The sequence below is a fragment of the Aspergillus luchuensis genome, chromosome 7 (assembly GCF_016861625.1).
Source record: "Aspergillus luchuensis IFO 4308 DNA, chromosome 7, nearly complete sequence".
Lineage (NCBI taxonomy): Eukaryota > Fungi > Ascomycota > Eurotiomycetes > Eurotiales > Aspergillaceae > Aspergillus > Aspergillus luchuensis.
The window spans coordinates 1,240,304-1,259,874 of NC_054855.1; the positions used below are offsets into that span (position 1 = coordinate 1,240,304).

Below are 19,571 nucleotides of genomic sequence, written 5' to 3' on the forward strand. Positions count from 1 at the left end.
ACTATCTCATCTTGAATTCGAGTGTGTTTATATTTTTGTATTGTTGAGGTGTTTGTCTACCAGTCTAGCTGTTGTACCTTACATATATCCATTCCATATTCATCATCATGTACTACCTGTGGTATATTATGAAGTCTCCCGCACTACGCTGTCCACTGCTTCGGCAAAGTAGTCCAGGTTATGTGTGTTTAGCCCGGCCATGGAGATACGGCCGTTCTTGGTCTGTGTCCTCTGTCAGTATATACCCACATAGTAATCAGTAAGAGGGGGAATACCATATAGACATGCCACTTCTCCCTCAACACCTTTACTTGCGTCTCAGTCAACCCCGTAAAACTGAACATGCCAATCTGATCCGTAATGTGGTTCCAAGTGCCCGGCGTGCCCTTCTTCTCCAAGCGCTCCCTCAGTCCCTTGCGCATCTCTGCAATGCGACCACTCATCGTCTTCAGATCCTCCTCCCACTCCTGGAACAGACCCTCATCGTTCAACACCCGGCTGGCAATGCGCGCACCGTACGCCGGCGGGTTACTAATCTCACTGCGCTGCAGAATTGCCAGCTGCGACGCGATATGCGCATTCGCCTGGGTGGCCTCGGCACCCGGGGCGGAGACGAAATGGAAGGCGCCCGTGCGCTGACCATACAGACCAAAGTTCTTGGCGAAGGATTGCGCGACGCACAGCTCGAAGCCCTGCTCGACGAAGTAGCGCACGGCCCAGGAGTCGCGGGCGAGGTCACCCGAGGCGAAACCCTGGTAGGCGCAGTCGAAGAAGGGGAAGTGGTTGCGCTCGCGCATGACGACCGCGACCTCCTTCCATTGGTCTTGGGTCAAGTCGACGCCGGTAGGGTTGTGGGCGCAGACGTGCAGGAGGATGATGGAGCCGGTAGGAGCGTCGCGCAGAGCGGAGAGCATGCCGGAGAAGTTGAGACCCTTGGTTTGCGGGTCGAAGTAGGGGTAGTTGGCGAGGGAGAGGTTGACGTTGGTGAAGATTTGGTTGTGGTTGGCCCAGGTTGGGTTGGAGAGGTAGACGGTGGGCTTAGGGTTGGAGGGGTGGAATTTGGAGAGGAAGAGAGCACCCAGGTGCACGGCACCGGTGCCGGAGATGGTCTGGAAGGTGCATACCTAGGAGATGTTAGAATGGATAGGATCACAGAAGGGATGGGGGGGGGGGGGGGGGGAAATGCTTACGCGGTTCTCGCGAATGGCAGGGCTGTCGGCGCCAATCATCAACTTCTGGGCGGCGGTGGTGTAGTCGGCGAGACCTTTGATGGGGAGGTATTCGTGATTGAGGGCGGGGTCATTGCGAACGAGCTCGTCAGCCTGTCGGAGTTGGTTAGTTGAGATGCTGCGGGGATGGAAGGAGATAATGATGTGCAGGTGGGGAATTGAGGGGTAGCGAAAGTACCTTCTTGACGACGGGCAGGATCCAGGGTTTGGCATTGTCGTCGCGGTAAGCGCCAATGACTAGATCGACCTTCTTGTCGGAGGAATCCTGGCGAAAAGCCTGAGCCAGACCGAAGAGAGCATCTTCAGGTGCGGCGGGCACGACGGCGGTGGAAAAGACGGAGGGGGTGGTAGAGCCCATGATGTGGGAGGAGAGAGAAGCAAGACGGGAGCGAGCGGTAGAAGTAGAGGTAGCAATGGAGGAAGAGGATGGAGAGGATGAAGAAGTAAGGGAAAAAGAAGAAGATGGAGAAGAAGAAGAGGAAAGGGGCGACATGATGTATTGTCAGGTCGAGAAGAGGTCACACCACCTGATTCCCTCAATCACTGCTGCTTGCGTTCACCGGCGCCAATAAAATGAACTTGACCGAAACAGATAAATCCCGATGGATACACCGGGGCAGGGCAGATGCAGGACAAGAAAAAAAAAGAAAAAGACGGGACGGAGTAGAAATGGACACGATCGGGGATAGGTTCGGAGGAGGGAGTACGGGGTACATATATAGTCTGGGAATGTTATTGATCTTGAGACCGAGACAAAAAGTTGAGGGTTGGAGAATGAGCCGAGGATGTGGCAGACTTGCTGAGCCGATGAGTTGAGCAGATGATGATGATGATGACGCATTCACATGACTGCAAAATAATCAGATAGTTAAAGCATTATCTCGACCTCTATCTGGATACTATCTATCTATTTTGTCTATCATTGAAGATACATTCCAGCTATACTGCAGTTATCGACAATTAGCAAGGATTAGATGTTTAGCGGACAGAATTGCCCGAGCTGGCCTGACATCATCATATGACAGATCCACTTCTGCTTTCTACAAACGAAGTATGAAAATAGTTAAGAAAGCATACAAATATCCCTCATCTCTCCGAATCTTCTTCTTCTTCTTTCTCCTTTATTACTACTAGATAGTACCAAGGTACTAAGTAATGGTATAATACTTCCCACTTGAGTAATTCCATCCACCATCATATCCCTAAAAGGTACTTACTTAAATCGACACTGCTTAAAACGCGGCATTAACCACCAATCACAATCTACTGTTACTCATACCTACAGCCCGACGCCAGCCGCATTCAGCCAAAAATCACTCACTTTTTCTGACTAACAATAATAGCAAAAAGTTCTAGGTTCTTTTTCCCCGCTCCGACCGTCTTGTCCTTTTCATATTTTTTACTCCAGGATAATCTGTTCACAATGACAGACTAATCACAGTAGTATAGTCTCAATGGATGAGGATATATCCAGATATCTATTATCCACTCTAGTGTACTCCAATCTTTTCCAAGGAAGGAAAGAAAGAACCGGAAAAGCATTCCACCCTGCAAGACACAAAGACAAGAAGTAAGACAAATAAAGGATGATCGCTTACCCCACGGGGTGCAATCGGGACAGCTCCTCTACGAGCCTCGCCGGATTCCGGAATCCGATTTGCATTTCGTGCTTTTTAACTGAACTAACTTGTTGTGTGTGGAATTGGGATCGTCGCATTTCGTCACTGGAAAAGTACTACTTTTACATAACTGAATAATTCGTAATGTATGCAATTGGCATGGATTTGGCATGAGATTCCGAGGTTGCTTTGTTTCCTAAATACGTACTAGGTTTGTCTACTTTAGGCTAACTCACTAGAGCTCGCGCGAATACTTACTAATTACCAATTCTAGACCCATACTCGAACAGTCGGATTCTTTGTCCGAATGTAGTAGGTATATCGCTGGTACATAGGATACATTTACACACTGCTTCGGTGTATGTTATGTGCCTGTTCACTGGTCATTTCCAGGTAAACCATCGGTCCTATATACACAATTTTCCCCGCGTGCAAAAAAAGTTCCCATCACTTCTAAACGCCATGTATCGCCAATATCGCCATATAAGCAAACATCATGAGGTGATAGTTTCCCCATCATCAATCCAATCAATCATGTAAATCATAAACCCATATATCCCAGGTCACAGAAACCAGAAGGGGGAGTCGCCGGCAGCCAGGCCGGTCATATCATCATCCCATTCCATCAGCTTCATACATAACCGTCCCCATCTCTCATCTTCAATATAGCACATGAACACTCAATGCTCCGAATCACGCCAGCATGCACGTAGAAATAAGTAATGCAAATGAAGAAGGAGAAAACAAGTCAAGAGAAGGATCAAGCAGGCGGCGCGTCATTCGATGGTGACGATTCGACCGCCTCTCCATGCGCCCGCGTGCGCACCCGGAACTTCTCGCGTAGTCGCGTCGTCAGTCGACTGCGTCGCCGCATTCGCTGCTCATCCGCTTCGTCGGCCGCTTCCTCCCGGTTGGCCTCTTCCCGCACGCTCCGCAGCGCCGCGAGGCGCTCTTCCACGCTGGCATCGCGCATGCGGCGCGCATTCAACGTACCGTGCAGGTAGTTGCTAATGCGACGGTGGCGGCCATGGCCACTCTCAGTCGTTGCCTCGGCGGCTCCTTCGGCCGTCTCTGGCTGACCATCACCCAGATCTTGCTCCTCCTCCTCGCCTTCTTGCTGTGGGGGGTTGAGATCAATGCGGCTGCAGAAGTTAGTAAATGTGTATATCACGTAGAGAAGTTCGATAGAATACTCACCAGAGAGGACACGTGCCAGAAACATTCACCAGCCACGGGTCAATACACTCCGGGTGGAATTGATGGTTACACGGCAGCACGCGCAAATCCTGCCCCTTGACAAAGTCGTCCGTGCAAATAGGGCACGAGAAGTTCGGGTGATCCGTCGTCGTCTCCGCCGCAGGAGTATCGCTGGGCTTCTCTTCATGCGCTTCAGTCGGGGGCGCCTCCGTCTGTGGCTGGTGTGGGGAAGTGACCTCCGCAGTCGTGGTCACATCTCGTTCCTCCAATTCATTGGTCGGCACCTCCAACCCCGAACCCATCTCAACATCCCCCTTGGGGCCAACCGTCTTACCGTCGGGTTGGTTGTTGTCCCCGAATTTGACGATTGGGATCGTATCTAACATGGCTCGCGCTATCCCTCGCGCTCGACTTTGTCGCGGTCGTCCCGCGGTATACCGAGGCCCATAGCGCTCCGGATGGCGGTGCGCACGCACCGCACCGGTAATGATAATGGCTAAGAAAAGGGCAGTGATAATGCCTGTAATACTATACAGAATGATCATTGCTGTGGCAGATTAGCACATGCTACCGCGGCAATGGAGAATCGGCATACCCGTGTTCGGACTCCCGGACGAATCGGTCTGGTCCTGGGTCGTTGTGGTGGGCCCCAGATACGACATGTTGGTGCCGATATACGTCGTTCCGTTCCCTGGAGCTTCGAGTTGGGACTGGACTTGCCGATTCAAGGTCGGATTCACGAGCGTATAGACGTTGATGTAGCGGTTGGCGGATGGTTCATCCGTCGTATAGTTGCAGAGCAGTGAGGTGCCACTATATAAGATGACAGCGAGAGCCTGCTGCTGTGCGGTGAGGACGTTGCCTAGCGTGGAGCTGGCATCCAAATTCCCGGGATAGGCGGATGGGTCGCAACTGATCACCGCGATATCCTTGCGGCTCAATGACAGAGAGTTGGTGGCATCCACATCCAACAAAGTCCCCGACACCAGATATTGCTAGATTCCATCAGTCTCGGCATGGTGAGGCATCGATGGGGCTGACTAACCGCAAGTTCGGCCTGATTGAGATCCACCAAAGCCTGGGTCAACGGGGCCAGACGGACGGACGTTGGCAAGTGAACCTGACTGCTGTTCAAAAGGAACCGGAGGCCACCAGTCCACGACAGATCCCCAGAGTTGTTGGAGGGCCGCACGGTCCAACCGGCCGTGTTCACTGCAGAGCCGAGGGATGAGAGGGCGAGCAGGAAGATGAGGCGAGCGGGGAGCGAACAGGTGGAGGAAGCAGCAGAAGCAGCAGGTAGGGACGCAAAACGACGGAAGAAGGAGAATAAAAAGAAGAAAGGAAAGAAGAGTGAAGCAGGATGGAAACGGGGAGGACCCATCGGCGAATCGCCCAGTTGATGATGCTGGCCGGCGATGGAACTTTCCCCACAGTGACGAGGCCTACGGAGACGGCGGAGGATATGGGGGACGGACGAAGATCATGAGCCACGGACGAGGATCGGCCCAGGACCAAGAAACCAGGAGGGACCCAGAGACAGCCGAAGAGGCACCCAACTGCCAGTCAGCGTTTGGCGAGGACGGTGATATCACCCCCGTGTAGGAACCGGACGATCCGCGGCGGCTACAACAGGATTGGAGCGACCGTAGTGGAAGGGGGGGCTGTGAACAACAGTGAGAGGTAGGGATGCCTCGTCACTGATACGGGCAAGTGAAGAGCGATTGGGGCGACTAGGAAAGATTTTGGGTAGTGGATTGAGTACCACGGAAATTAGGAATGGTGTGAATGAGACGATTTGGAAATTCAAATGGGGTGGGTGAGTTGGGTGAGAGTAAGTGAGTGAGTGAGTGAGTGATTGAGTGTGTGTGGATCGGAAGTTCACAACCTTCAGCAAGCAGACTGGCTGCAATGGGAATTAGCAGCGGCTGGCGATGGGGGAGAAGGATGATGATTATCCACCAGACGAGGGGAGGTTGGCGGATGGCTGGCAAGCTGCGCAGCCGGGCGATCCGGCAGGAAAAGCGACGGATGAAATAAGAGCAAGACAAATAATGATGATAATAATAATGCCACTGGTCTGTCAGCCTCGTTACTATTCTTATTACTGCTGGCCCGGTGGGTTGTTTGGGAGTGAGATTCAATCAATCAGACAGTCAATCAATCAATCGATCAATAAATTCAGCCAATCCACCCGAGGAGAATGAGCCGTAAACGCTGCCTGTTTCCAACTTTTTAGTTCAATCAGGGGAGACAGCAAGCGAATACGAGAGGGTCGAGCAAGAGTCAGAAAGTAAAGAGCAGTGAGCAACCGGCGGGGATTCCATGGATCGACCGAGCGATGCCGGTGGATGAAGGATTATTCATCGCAGCGCCTCGGTCTGATTGCTTGCAGATAGTCGTGGCCGAGGATTTGCGGCGTGATGATGGATGCTTGCGGTTCACTGAGAGCCGAAAGGAAGAAAAAGTGGGACGCCGACAAGAGACAGTGTGTCAAAAGAGAGACACTAGAACTAGACTAGACTCAAAAGCAAGAGAGATAAAATGGAATCACAAATAGAACATTGGAGAATCCAAGGAAAAAGATGGGGCAGGATAAGATAAGCCTGGTCGCATCCACTTTGGGTCTTCTTTCTCTTCTTCTGCCCTCCCTCTGATTAGATTGGAGTGAATGTCAATCCACCCGCGATCGGAATCTCCGCCTACAATAATTCTTGAGGGGGGTCATGGAGGAATGAACAAGCAGACAAGCAACCCAATGGCAATGAAAATCCCCCATTCCACAGGAGAATAATGACGGGTCCTGGAGGCATGAGAAAGAGGCTGCAACTGGACCGAGTGCGGGGGATCCTGGGCAAACCCGCCGATCGCTTGTGCTTGTCCCAATTTTCGGACGGGAGCCGTTCATGGTTCCGGTGACTGACTAAAAGATAACCAGTGATTCCGTAGCTAGCCAGCTAACTAGCAAAGATAACCAGCTGCCAGACAGGCTATTGTCAATCGGAGGGAAAAAAAGAAAAAAAGGCTGACGGGGATTGACTTTCCGATTGATTAACCCTCAAGAGTCAAGACAGGTGGCCCTGGTCAACACACGCGCACCACAAGAAAGCATTAACCATAATCTATCCCACACACCCACACCCCCAATGATGGATGCAGCAGCACGAATAGGCAGCCAGATCACCGTGCGGCATTGCATCATTCATTGAACTTTGTTTTCCCGATTCAGCACCATCCCATCAAGGGGTTCCGCTTCCAGCAATGCAGAAGGGATGAGATCTCTCTCACCGCACCGCACCATATAAAAAGCTGACAGTTGCGCTCGTGCATGGATCTCGTTTGAGAACGGGGTAAAGGATGTCCTCTCGTCCACACCCTTTCCTAGCTGCTGCTGCTGGGTCGAAGGGAGCGCGCATGGACCCTTTCGCGGGATGGGAATTTGATTGCTTTTTCCTCGCCAACTCCGATTTCTTCCAACGTGGATTCCTCCCCTTCCAGCCAGAGCAAGAGCAATTGGTCATGATGGTGTGCAGACGAAACCATCCTCCGTCGCCAATTCACCAGTGATCGGATGATCTGGATGGGATCAGATCAGATCCCTTGATGGCGATGGTTACCCGTAACGGAAAAAGGTAGGTATGTCGAGCTGACTAACCTTCCCTGCCTTTTGACCGGATTTGTTTCCGTTTCTGTCCCGATCAGGAAGGTCCAAGAACTCATCCCCGTTTTTGCTTCGCCGGTGATTCTCCGCTTCTCAAGGTGGGGGGTGAATCAAGCACGTCCACAGTGAGTCTGTGTTCATTTCTCCAACGGACTCTCCGATGCCGGAGTCCATGCGTCTCCATTTGCGGGGACTCGGCGATGTTGCGAGCATGTCTGCTGTGAAGATGACGAGGCAGCGGGCGCAAGATTGCATTGAATCTCATCTGACCAAAACCAAAGGGACTGACTGACTGTTCATGATCCGCATAAAATGGCAGACACAATTTTATTCATCCTCATGCAGGGATTCCCTCTTTGAGCACTAGGGTTAGGGTCCCTGCCAGTCACTCGCCCTGTCTGGAATAAGCTATGAATTAGGCCGATCGGAGGGATCCGCCCATCCTCAGCTTGTTCAGCTCGCTCTTCTCCAGACAGCAACATTCCTCCGACCAGGAGGTTAGCAGTAGAAAGAAGACGGTCTCTGGGGTGTCCTCCACTTCCCCCACTTTGCAGACTCGCTTTCCTCAGCCGACAATGTTCTAGCCCATCTGGTCGCTGCTGGGATGGGTTGCTTCCAACACGCCGTGTGACATGTGTCACATCTCTTTCCCTCTTATCTTCTCGCTTTAACTTGCCATCCATGTCGAGCAGGCGACCAAGCACAGTCCCTACTGTCAATAAGTAAGTTTCAGCACCTTACCTGGGAGGGAGTATAGTAGATCAGCGAGACGAACATCCGCCAATCCATCCAGCCATCAACCCTGATCGGTCACCCATCCATCCTTTTAGCGGATCGTAGGGCGATCAAGTGGGATTGTCCTAGCAGGGTTGATGTGACCAGACCTGACCTGCCCACTGCATCCCCCCACACACACTGCGGCGGTCGCGTGTGATGATCGTGCCGAATTAGGTGTAGATAAAAACTGGAAGACGGAGAACAGACCACCGACTGAATCAGGGCGAAAACAAGAACATACAAAGCATAATGCGATTCATGTTTGTTTTTTGCTTAAAGTGCGATCGGATCTCGCTTGCTTGAATAATGGAGGATCTTCCTCTGGTATTTCTGAGCTGAGCTGAGCTACTTTTAGTACCAAAGCTACCACCCAATCTTAACCTATGCGTGATAGCCACCCTCGTCACTCGTTCCAAAAGTATTGGCAACCACCACATCACCACTACCATCACAACCATGCAGGGTGTAGATGCTGTAGAGCAGACATGACAGACATGACATGACATGTCTGAAGATGGATTCTACCTCAGGGGAACGCCCCAATCAGACGACCATAGGTTATTGAGGGTTCCGATCTGTCGTGGCGTGCAACAGCAGCGCAGTACTACCACCACCTTTACGATATACTCATCTTCCATTGAGAAGAAGTAACTACTGGGCAGTATTTCATTTATCAACACGAGAAAAGATTTACTAGTAAGATAGTCAACTAAGTCAGAATTTAGGTATCGTAGCACTCGCCCAGCAAGCAAGCAAGCACGCAAGCACCGACGAACCAAACCCGCCATGGAACACACAACATACTGTTATATCGCAACGGTGTTATTAGGGGCTCCCGCCGAGGATTATCTCCCAGTGCTACCTACTACCTACCTATCTCTTAACCTACTTAATCCCTACGGAGTTACTGCTGCTGCTACGGATACAGCCGATTAAGACCGTCGCCGCCGCCGCCATGCATGCATCCCTACCCTTTCCCATCCTTGTGATGGGGAATAATTAAGAGAAAGGAATAGAGGGAGGGAGGCATGGATGGATGGACGGGTTGATGATAAATGCAGCGGCAGCAGCAGTAGCAGCAGCAGCAGCCACCGCCAACGATTGGCGGAAGTATCGCGGTGGTCTCGACCGTGTTCTATACTACCGTGGGGCTTGTGACAGCAGTAGGAGCAGCAGTTAGTTAAATAAATAACCTACTTACAAACTACTACTGTTAAGTAGTGTGTTGTAGTGTAGCCAGCAACACTTGGTCCGTGTGTTCCATTTCTTCCTTACTTAATTCCCTCTACACTCGCTATCTAGATAGTCAATAAGGATGGATCTACTACGTACTATACTAAACTGCGGACCGTTTTCATACCCACATATAGTGGATAAATGATAGATAGATAAATGAACAAGTAAAATGAATGGGGCCAACTTCCACCAGTCGAATATAGAAGATTACATACATACATAACAACACCCATAACCAATTAATCATATAAGTAAGCAAGTAAGAAGACTACTTACTCAGTAGAAGTTCTAGTAGTACCCGACAACCTGGAAACACATTCCTATCGACGGAACAAGCTGCCACCAATCTCCGTCGTGGATAGATTCCGCAACTTAACTTGCTTCAGAAGTAGTAGATATGTATCCGTAGGTAGTAGATAACTGGTAAGTAACTAAGCAACTAAGTATGGATTGTACCGTACCAAGCATGATGGAAGGTAACTCCCAAGCCACGTACATCAGGTACTAAGTTACTACCGCACTCACTACCCGATTTAACCAAAGCTCAAGAAAGGAATGAATGTGGTCGTGGCTTGGACAGATTCGCCTCATCCGACCCTCGGATAAAGGGGCGTTGGTGGATGGTGGGATGAGAGACAAAAGATTGGGGCTTTGTTTCGTTCGTTCGTTCGTTTTTTCTTCTTTCTTTTTTCATTTTTCTGGGATGCGATGGAATGGATGGGAACTTACCGACCGACTGGGTTCATCGGTTTGTTTAGTTGTTTTATTTACCTGGGTATAAGGGCCATGGAAAGGGTGGTGGTATGATCAGCTGGTGTCTTTTCTACTGTAGGGATTTTTATTTTTCTGGAATGAGTTAAATTAGTACTGTGGTTTGTGTACTCCGTACTTGGTCAAGGGTATACCAAGTAGGGTAGTTGGTATCTTAGTGAAGAGTGCAGTAGAGTGCTTAAAGGGGTAAATAGCTACTTAGGGGAATGAGGAAAGACCGAAGAAAAAGGACAGACGATAGTACTAGAAAGAGCAGAAGATAAAGAATAAATGAAACGGGAAAAATAATTAACCAGGGCGTGAGGCCATTAATTTATTATTTTCATGGGGGTGTTGATTAATAGAGTCAATTAACATTGACTAGGGAAGGAGGGAGGAAAATGAATAATAAAAGAAAAAGGAGGGATGGATGAATGTGAGTAAAATATTGTGGATGGGGAGGGATGTTTGTTCATTGTCATCCAACCCATCACCCACTAGCTCCAGGTGTCAAAGCTCCAGCCTACTGTAAGTAAGTCAGTCAGTCAGTACTTTGCTTTCTTTATGGGGGAAGGGGGGAAGAAAGAGACGACATGACATGCCTAGTTTTGCTAAGTATCCGCTGGTTATAGTTCAGTCAAAGGAATTGACAGAACTGTTTGACACTGACTGCGGAAATCCTACCCTACTTCTACGTTTCAGTCCCCACTTGCTTCTGGAGGAGAAGAACGAGTCAACCTCAGGCTCGTATGGGGAAGAGAAAAAAAGGCAAAAAGGGCGCCGGGAAGCGCTCAGAGACAAGAGGCAGAGAGAGAATGCCATGTCAGGCCGAACCAAAATTAGCAGCAGCAGCAGCAACAGCAGAAGCAGCAGCAGAGCGAAAGATGGGATGGATGGGTGGATGAATGGATGGCGGTCGAGGGTCTGGAAGAGTTATCCCGCGTCCTCCTCCCCGCTTCTATTCGAGGGCCTCGACCGCTGGAGCCCCGGCGAGATCCAGACTGATTGGCCACCGCCGCCCAGGGAGGCGCGCCCGCTTCCCTGCTGAAGGTGTTGAAGGAGGGTCACTCCCTCCTCCCAGTCGAGGGCCGAGGCCTCCCATCGAACTGGTATTGTAGTAAAATGGATCGGGGAACCCGGTCAGATGCTCTCTCTGTAACTGAAGGTATAGGGGGGCCGTTGCTATGTTATACCACCCTGCTCGAAGGTTTTTATTTTTATTTTATTTTTTCCCCCTACCTATTATTTTGAATCCTCACCACCACAACAACACGGGATGCGATCAAATGGTGGTGCTGTCTGTTTGGAACTACTGACGCCGTCTTCCCGATCAAGCACCAGAGAAGCTTGAAATGATTGATATTTCCGGTGCATCTGAAATTTCAAATCCTTTCGAATTCTAATTGCGAGGAACATTGGTTTTTTTTTTTTTTTTCTTTTTCTTTTCCTTTTTCCTTTCTTACTGATCAAGACAAGAAATTAAATAATAAATCAATCATAATCATAATTATCATAATAATAATAACACCTCCATCCATCCATCCCAGTGGAAGCCTAAACTTAACTTTTTTTTTCTATTTCTCTCTCACTCACTCACCCTCTCTCTCTCCATTCCGAAAGAAGACAGTCGTGGAAACAAATACCAGAAATATGCATTAAATAAGATAGGCAGTTAAGAATAACAAGAACCAGAGAAATGATAAATCATCCGCTTAACATGGAAAATTAAAAGCCAAATAAATCAGCAACGATTGAGCCAAAGAAGGCACAGACAGTCTGTTTTGCACTGACTGGTAACCGTAGTACTTTTTCCCTGGTCCTCTTGGGGGGGATGTTTTTTTCTGTGTCCAAGCCCCCCCTCTTCTCTCTCTCTTTCTCTCTCTTCCTCTCCAACTCTCTCTACTACTAACTAACTCACTATTGACGCTGTTGTCTTTCTCTCTTCTCATTCTTGTCTTCATCCTGTCTTTATTCCCCCTCCCCCAGTTCAAAAGTCCCCTTTTCCCGGGCGGGACCTCCCGCTGAAGCAAACGCGATCAGGATGCGCTCCACGAGGCTTTAATCGGTCAAACAATCCGTCGACAGGGAATTCATTCATCGAGGCCCCAACGAGGCGATCAGGAACAAATCCACCGCCCCGTTCTTTTACTCCTACTGCCATTCCTATTCCTACTACTTCCTCACTACCTCTACAACTACTACCACTACTACCACTGCCACTACTTCCAATTCTTCCCCAATCTCTCCCTCCCCCTTCGCAGACATTTAGATCCCAATTCCAATTTACAATTTCCCTTTCAATCCCTATCCTATCCTATCCCCCTTCTACTTCATTCCTTCCCCTCTTCTTCCTCCCGCTTCCCCCCCAAAGTCTCAATCTGAAACCTCACCTTCAACTCCATCCATTCATTCATTGATTCACTCACTCATCCATCCATCCACTCATCCATCCATCACCACCACTACTACTCCGCCCTTCTCTATTGTCAACTTTCACCCCCTCGCGCTAGATGATCGATCCCGCCCAACTTTAGCCTTCCCATCTTCTTCTCCCTTGCAGACGTCCGCCCCTGACATGCACCTGTCGGCTCACTCGACGAGACAGCGCTCGTCGTGCCTTGCCGTCCGTTAGCAGCAGCCCCCACGCCTGCCCGGCAACCATGTCCCCTCCGTCCCTCGCCATTCCGGCCACTTCTCCCGTGGCCGAATCTCTCCATCTCTGGAAGAAACGCTTCGACAAGCGACATCTTTCCACGTAAGCCAATTTCCACCCCCTTGCTTCCTTTCATGATTCGAGTCTCGTGGGGCCGTCGTCTCTTCGTGACTCGTTTGAGTTCCCGTCAACCTTGTGTGTCTGTGTGTGTTGTGCCCGCGGATGATCTACACAAGCCCCATCCCCCATGATAGGATAGATAGTCCGTGCTTTAATACTCTTCCGGAATAGCTAGAGCACGGTGCGGATACAAGACCGTGATCGTTCGTCCCACTGACCATCCGACAGCAACCCAGTTATCGCTACCCTTGATATAGAATACAACGAGCTGGTCCAGTCTTGGAAACGCTTCCAGGATAACCTCCTCCCCAACGATCGAGTGCTCTTCCACGAACGTCTGCAAGGTCCCGACGATGTTTTGGACGTCGTCGCCAGCATCGAGCCCGTCTGGACGTCCACGTCCGGACAGCGAATGTTGAGGGAATGTTGCGACGAATTTCGTTCGACCCTGGGCTCACACGGGAGGCTACTGGCCGTTCTACCAAGGAATGAATTGTACTGCTCGATCTTTTACGGCGTCCTGCAATCTCTTCTGAAGGTGAGCCCGGATGTTGTTCGTATCCCCCTCCCCCAGCCAATAACTAAATCATGAGTCCCAGGCATCCGCGGGCTATCCCAGAATCATGGAAGGATTGATCAAAGCACTGGTCCAAATCAACCGCCTTATTGCCCCGCCAGCCTCGGGCGAGGCAGTACCGACGACGAAGGACTCCATCAACGCCATTGCCCGCTTCTACACGCTCCTATTCTTCTTTCTTGGAGAAGTGATGGACTGGTATGTGAGAAAGGCCAAATGCGGGCTTCTGCGGAGCCCCAACCAAGACGTGTACCGTGCCTTTCAACGCCTGATTGGCCAGATTCGACGCAGCGCGAAAAGTATGATGGAAGATCTCACGGACACTATGGACCTCGATGACCCCGACTGCGATAGCTTATGTGAAATGACCCATGACGACTATCGGGGGTGGTTTGAGCGGGCTCGATTGAGCCAGGTGGGTCTTCAGAACGGGGCCCGCCGCTTTGCAGCGCAGAATGCCCTCACCCGTCAGTTGATGTGGGAGATTCATCAGGATGCGGCGGAGCGTAAGCGATTGTTGCAAGACAGAGATGTTCTCCTGGCGCGATTGCTGGACACTGTTAGTCTACAGCTACAGTCCGTGAGTAAACAAAACAGCGGCATTGCCTGTTTGACCACGACCGCTTCCCAGGATTTAGGTAGGGAAGCCAGGCTCACATGGCCCGAACTGCTCGAAGAGCTGACCGTGCACGCATTACAAGACACAGACAGGTTCAACCTGATAAAAGGGGGGCACAAGCACAAGTACACGCGCATGGAACTGCAAATGGCTTCCCAAAAGCTCGAAGACTTCTTTGATGCCGACGACCAGATCCCCGCGCTCGAAGTCGACGTTCCAGTCATTGCGGAAGATAACGTGATGACCTCGCTGAAACAATGGGCGACCGACGCCCACTCACAGGTCCTGGCCGTGGGAGGCCCTCAATCGACAGTCTACCCTAGCCCGGTTCTGCTTGTCTCGACGTGTTACGCCAACTTTGCTCGCAAGGCGGGCTTGCCCGTGATTTCCCACTTTTGCAACCGATCCACCGATGCCGCCAACGAACTGACCTATGAGCAACACCTCATTGCCCTGGCGTACAGCCTGATCCGCCAGTTGATAGAATACCTGCCTCCCGTAGTCGAAAGCCATGCGGGGTGTGACCTGAGCGGCGAGCGATTCAAACCTTTGAACGGCTCGCTGACGTCCTGGAAGGAGGTGCTCTCGCTGATTGATATACTCCTGCACTTTGCGCCACCCCTGCTGGTGTGCGTGATTCATGGGCTCGATGTCATTCAAGATGCGTCGACAGATCCGTACATTCGCTCATTGGTGCGGACCTTTCTGACTCATACGCGGCACCAGCCAGAATTACTGCCAAACGGCAAACAGAGCCAGAGCGTATTACTGAAGGTGCTGTTCACGGTGGCTGGTCGGCCAAGCTCGCTAGTGGAGACATTATCTGAGAACCAGCTCATTCTGCGGGAGTCGAATACGACCGAGGAGCTGGCCCCGACCGACGCCGCCTTGGACGCCGATGTAGGCCCTACGGCCATGATTGCATAGTCATTTCGATGCTTCAGCGACGCCGCATTGCGATTTGAGTTTGATTATTCTTTTCTTTCGGGTGAAAAATGGGGTCCTCATAGAATACATGCAGGCTGGGAATATTCTTCATGTTTTGGATATAAGATGGATTGATATGGGCTGCTGGATGATGCATTGCTGTGGATTCTCCCTTTCTTTCGTAACGTCACCTCCCCTAGAATAAGGGGAGCTTACAGTCGATGGTTTTTCTTTTTTTCTTTTCTTTTTTTTCTGCATGTTGATGGAGATACTTTTATTGTTTGGGACAGGCACATCTCATCTATCTCGGAAGCACGGAGTATATGATAGGATTGGTTGGGAGGGAGCATTTGGGTGTACATTTGTAATTATAGCAGCTCGACGAGGACATGCATATACGAAGGCTGTTGCTAGGCTGATACTCTGAGTTGCAGTGGCTGTCCTGATCTGGATCAGATTCTCTATTAGCTGTCTTTCCCCGGATTGCTGGGTGTTCTTGGCACCCTCGGGATTCATTTTCCGATGCAGTGCATCCCATCTTCTTCCCCACAATCGTTCTTTTTTTTTCTTCTGCATCCTCCTCTGGAGTCTGTGCGAGTCAGCCAAGCGAGAATTCTCCACTGACTGCATCTTCCTTTGGTTGTGCGCGTGACCTGCTGTGTTCGGAATTCAACGTGGGAGTGGATCCGGGACTGCACCTCCGTCCCAGATATATATTTATTGAACTCTCTCATGCTGAGGGACAACGCAGTCAACATCAATCGTCTTAAACCATCTCCAACATGGGTTCCAACGGACTTCGCACCAGCTCCAACCGGCTATTTCAGCTGGATTCCGTCAATGTAGAGGACTTCAAGAAAATCTGCTCCCAGACCACCGACCCCAGCACCTACCCGCTGGCCGTGGCCGTGCAGAAGAACATCCCCATCTATGATGCCGCCACCTTCGATCCCCTGAGTGCGGAAACCACCCCGGCTCTCCAAGCAGAATGGCATCACATTCTTGAATCTGGACCGGGCATCTTCGTCCTCAAAGGCATGTACCATCCCTCCCGGTACACAGACACCTTGAACGCCACCAACACGGCTTTTCAACACATCATCGACCGGGAGCGCCAGTCCCTGGGTCCCAAGGGCGACCATTTCGCTGCCAGCGGGAAGAATGACCGCATTTGGAACTCCTTTAGCAAGCACGCCTTTGTCGACCCCAGCTCTTTCATCGACTACTACAGCAATCCCTGGCTGCGTGTGGTTAGTGAAGCCTGGCTAGGCCCCGCCTATCGGGTGACCGCCCAGGTCAATATCGTCAAGCCCGGTGGCGCCGCCCAGGATAGCCACCGAGACTACCATCTTGGATTCCAAGAGCTGGATCGATGTGCGGCATTCCCGCGGAGTGTTCAAATCGCCAGCCAGTATCTCACGTTGCAGGGGGCCGTCGCACATAGCGAGATGCCGGCAGAGAGCGGTCCCACGCGGTTCCTGCCGTTTAGCCAGACATATGCGCCGGGATATCTGGCATGGCGCCGGGACGACTTCCGGGCATACTTCAAAGAGAACTATGTGGCGTTGCCGTTGGAGTTTGGCGATGGGTTGTTCTTCAATCCGGCGGTATTCCATGCCGCAGGGGCCAACGACATGGCCGAGAGCACGGGCTTCCATCGTAAGGCAAACCTGTTGCAGATTGGATGTGCCTTGGGGAAAACGATGGAGCACATCGATGCAGTACCGGTGGTGGACAAGTGCTGGGAGGAGGTCAGTGAGAAGTATCGCCGGCAGGGAGGGCTGAATGCAGAGTTGGAGGCATGGGTATATGCCGTGGCAGATGGCTATTCGTTCCCCTCGAACCTGGATCGTCGCCCCCCTGCTCCGAGTGGGATGGCACCGGAGAGCGAGCAAGAGATGATTCTGCGGGGTTTGAAGGAGGGTTGGGATCGGACCAGGATTGTGGAGGAGCTGCGAGCGCTGCAGCGAGACGGACGGGGGCACCAGGAGGTGTAGTTGATAAATTTGCATTCTGTTGTACGTATAGATAGTTGATCATAACCCTATGGAGGACCATTTCTCCGATGCAACCGTAACTCGTGTTCTTCCACTTTACACTCCCACAAGACGAAGTTCAAGTAGGACAACTGCCACCATGTGATCCGTCCCTATCATCCTACGTTATTCTCACGATCAGACCGTCCACGCTTCCACCATGCCCATTCCCATACCGACCCAACATGCTGTCCTTCTGGCAGCTCCTCCAGCTACTGCTGGCCACCCTCCCAGCAGTAGCCATCAACCTCACCGGCTATGAGTACATCGTCGTAGGCTCTGGCGCCGGCGGAGGCCCCTTGGCCGCCCGCCTAGCCCTAGCAGGCCACTCAACCCTGCTCCTTGAAGCCGGCACCGACCAAGCTCACAACCTCAACACCTCCGTCCCAGCCTACGCAGCCCTCGCCGCCGCAGACGACCATCTCTCCTGGAATTTCTTCATCCGCCACTACGCCGACGACGCCCAACAAGCCCGCGACCCCAAAACCGTCTACACCACGCCCACCGGCGAGCAATATGTCGGCCTCAATCCACCCTCAGGATCCATCATGAAAGGCATCCTCTACACCCGCGCCAGTACCCTAGGAGGCTGCACTGCTCACAACGCCCTCGTCGCCATCTACCCCCATCGCTCCGACTGGACCTACATCGCCAACCTCACCAACGACCCCTCGTGGCTCCCCGACCCCATGCGCAAATACTACATCCGCCTCGAAAACAACCACTACCTATCCCCGGACATCCCAGGCCACGGCTACACCGGCTGGCTCTCCACCGAGCACGCTCCCATCAACCTCGTCCTCCAAGACCCCCAACTCCTCTCCCTCCTCCTCGGCGCTGTCTTCACTCAACCCCGAACCATTCTCTCCAACCTCATCTCCCTCCTCCTCGGCGACGTCAATTCCCCCTCCCCATCCCGCGACTCCAAACCCGCCTACTACCAAACCCCCATCGCCACATCCTCCAACGTCCGCAACGGCGCCGCCGACTTCCTCCGCGCCGTCCTCTCCGCTACCAACCCAGACGGCACCCAAAAATACCCCCTAACCATCCGCACGAACTGCCACGTCACCCGCGTCCTCTTCGACACCACCTCCCACCCCCCAAAGCAACAGGCGTCTCCTTCCTCGACGGCCCCTATCTCTACCGCGCCAGCCCTCTCTCCTCCCCCAACACCCCCAGAACCCCCGGCACCGCCACCGCCACCCGCGAAGTCATCCTCTCCGTAGGCGTCTTCAACACGCCTCAGATCCTCCAACTAAGCGGCATCGGCCCCGCAGACCTCCTCCAGAAACACAACATCCCAGTCCTAGTCAACCTCCCAGGCGTTGGCGCAAACCTCCAAGACCACTACGAAACCTCCGTCGTAGTCGAAGCCCCATTCCCCTTCCGCATCCTAAACGGCTGCACGTTCAACTACACGTCCGACCCGTGTTTGATCCGATGGCTGAATCCGAAAGGTCTACACAAAGATCGCGGTATCTACTCCTCTGCAGGGTTCACAAGTACATTACTCCACCATACCCCCTTTCCCAACACATCCACCACCCCCAATACCAATGAAGACAACAACAATGATGACTACAACACAACAATCTACGGCGGCCTCGTCAACTTCCGCGGCTACTTCCCCGGCTTCGAAGTCAACATAACCCTAACGCACCACTCCTTCACATGGGCGATCATCCAAGCGCATCCATCCAACAGAGCCGGAACAGTGAACATCAGTTCGTCAGATCCGCTCGATCCTCCACATATCCTCTTCAACTCCTTTTCAGATCCTGATTCAGAGAAGGATCTATTCGCCTTAGTGGATGCGATTAGGGTGGCGAGAAAAGCACTGAAGAGACAACTTATCCCTACGTGGGAGACGCTCCCGGGAAAGGAGGTACGCGGGTATGAAGAACTGAGGCAGTATGTGTTGGATACATCGTGGGGGCATCATGCTGTGGGGAGTTGTAGGATTGGAAGGGGTGAAAGGGATGATGATGATGATGAGGGGGCGGTGGTGGATGGGAAGTTTAGGGTTAGGGGCGTAAGGGGACTGAGGGTCGTGGATGCGAGTGTGTTTCCGAGGGCGCAGGGGACATTTCCGGTTTTGGGGGTTTATATGTTGGCGGAGAAGGCGGTGGGGGATATTTTGGGGGATGATGGGGGTTGAGGTGGGGTGGGG

General features: G+C 51.9%; 6 protein-coding genes across 6 annotated transcripts; 3 read left to right on the top strand and 3 right to left on the bottom strand.

Moving 5' to 3' along the window:
* Positions 1 to 126: 126 nt before the first annotated feature.
* AAT2 (aspartate aminotransferase) lies at positions 127 to 1,722 on the bottom strand (the record flags this gene model as incomplete). Its single annotated transcript, XM_041683051.1, has 4 exons — positions 127 to 222; positions 276 to 1,124; positions 1,191 to 1,322; positions 1,408 to 1,722. 4 exons carry the CDS (start codon positions 1,720 to 1,722, stop codon positions 127 to 129), a joined length of 1,392 nt encoding a protein of 463 aa, XP_041547350.1.
* Positions 1,723 to 3,608: 1,886 nt separating this feature from the next.
* AKAW2_70467A (uncharacterized protein) lies at positions 3,609 to 5,426 on the bottom strand (the record flags this gene model as incomplete). Its single annotated transcript, XM_041683052.1, has 4 exons — positions 3,609 to 3,990; positions 4,046 to 4,592; positions 4,641 to 5,040; positions 5,091 to 5,426. The coding sequence occupies 4 exons, from the start codon at positions 5,424 to 5,426 to the stop codon at positions 3,609 to 3,611; spliced, it is 1,665 nt and encodes a 554-aa protein (XP_041547351.1).
* A 2,573-nt stretch (positions 5,427 to 7,999) lies between these two features.
* On the bottom strand, positions 8,000 to 8,521 carry AKAW2_70468A (uncharacterized protein; the record flags this gene model as incomplete). The annotated part of the gene is made up of 2 exons (XM_041683053.1): positions 8,000 to 8,415; positions 8,479 to 8,521. The coding sequence occupies 2 exons, from the start codon at positions 8,519 to 8,521 to the stop codon at positions 8,000 to 8,002; spliced, it is 459 nt and encodes a 152-aa protein (XP_041547352.1).
* Positions 8,522 to 13,126: 4,605 nt separating this feature from the next.
* AKAW2_70469S (uncharacterized protein) lies at positions 13,127 to 15,362 on the top strand (the record flags this gene model as incomplete). The annotated part of the gene is made up of 4 exons (XM_041683054.1): positions 13,127 to 13,221; positions 13,468 to 13,777; positions 13,839 to 14,454; positions 14,518 to 15,362. The coding sequence occupies 4 exons, from the start codon at positions 13,127 to 13,129 to the stop codon at positions 15,360 to 15,362; spliced, it is 1,866 nt and encodes a 621-aa protein (XP_041547353.1).
* Positions 15,363 to 16,144: 782 nt separating this feature from the next.
* On the top strand, positions 16,145 to 17,359 carry AKAW2_70470S (phytanoyl-CoA dioxygenase family protein; the record flags this gene model as incomplete). Its single annotated transcript, XM_041683055.1, has 1 exon — positions 16,145 to 17,359. The coding sequence occupies one exon, from the start codon at positions 16,145 to 16,147 to the stop codon at positions 17,357 to 17,359; it is 1,215 nt and encodes a 404-aa protein (XP_041547354.1).
* A 224-nt stretch (positions 17,360 to 17,583) lies between these two features.
* AKAW2_70471S (GMC family oxidoreductase) lies at positions 17,584 to 19,559 on the top strand (the record flags this gene model as incomplete). The annotated part of the gene is made up of 2 exons (XM_041683057.1): positions 17,584 to 18,515; positions 18,581 to 19,559. The coding sequence occupies 2 exons, from the start codon at positions 17,584 to 17,586 to the stop codon at positions 19,557 to 19,559; spliced, it is 1,911 nt and encodes a 636-aa protein (XP_041547355.1).
* Positions 19,560 to 19,571: the final 12 nt, after the last annotated feature.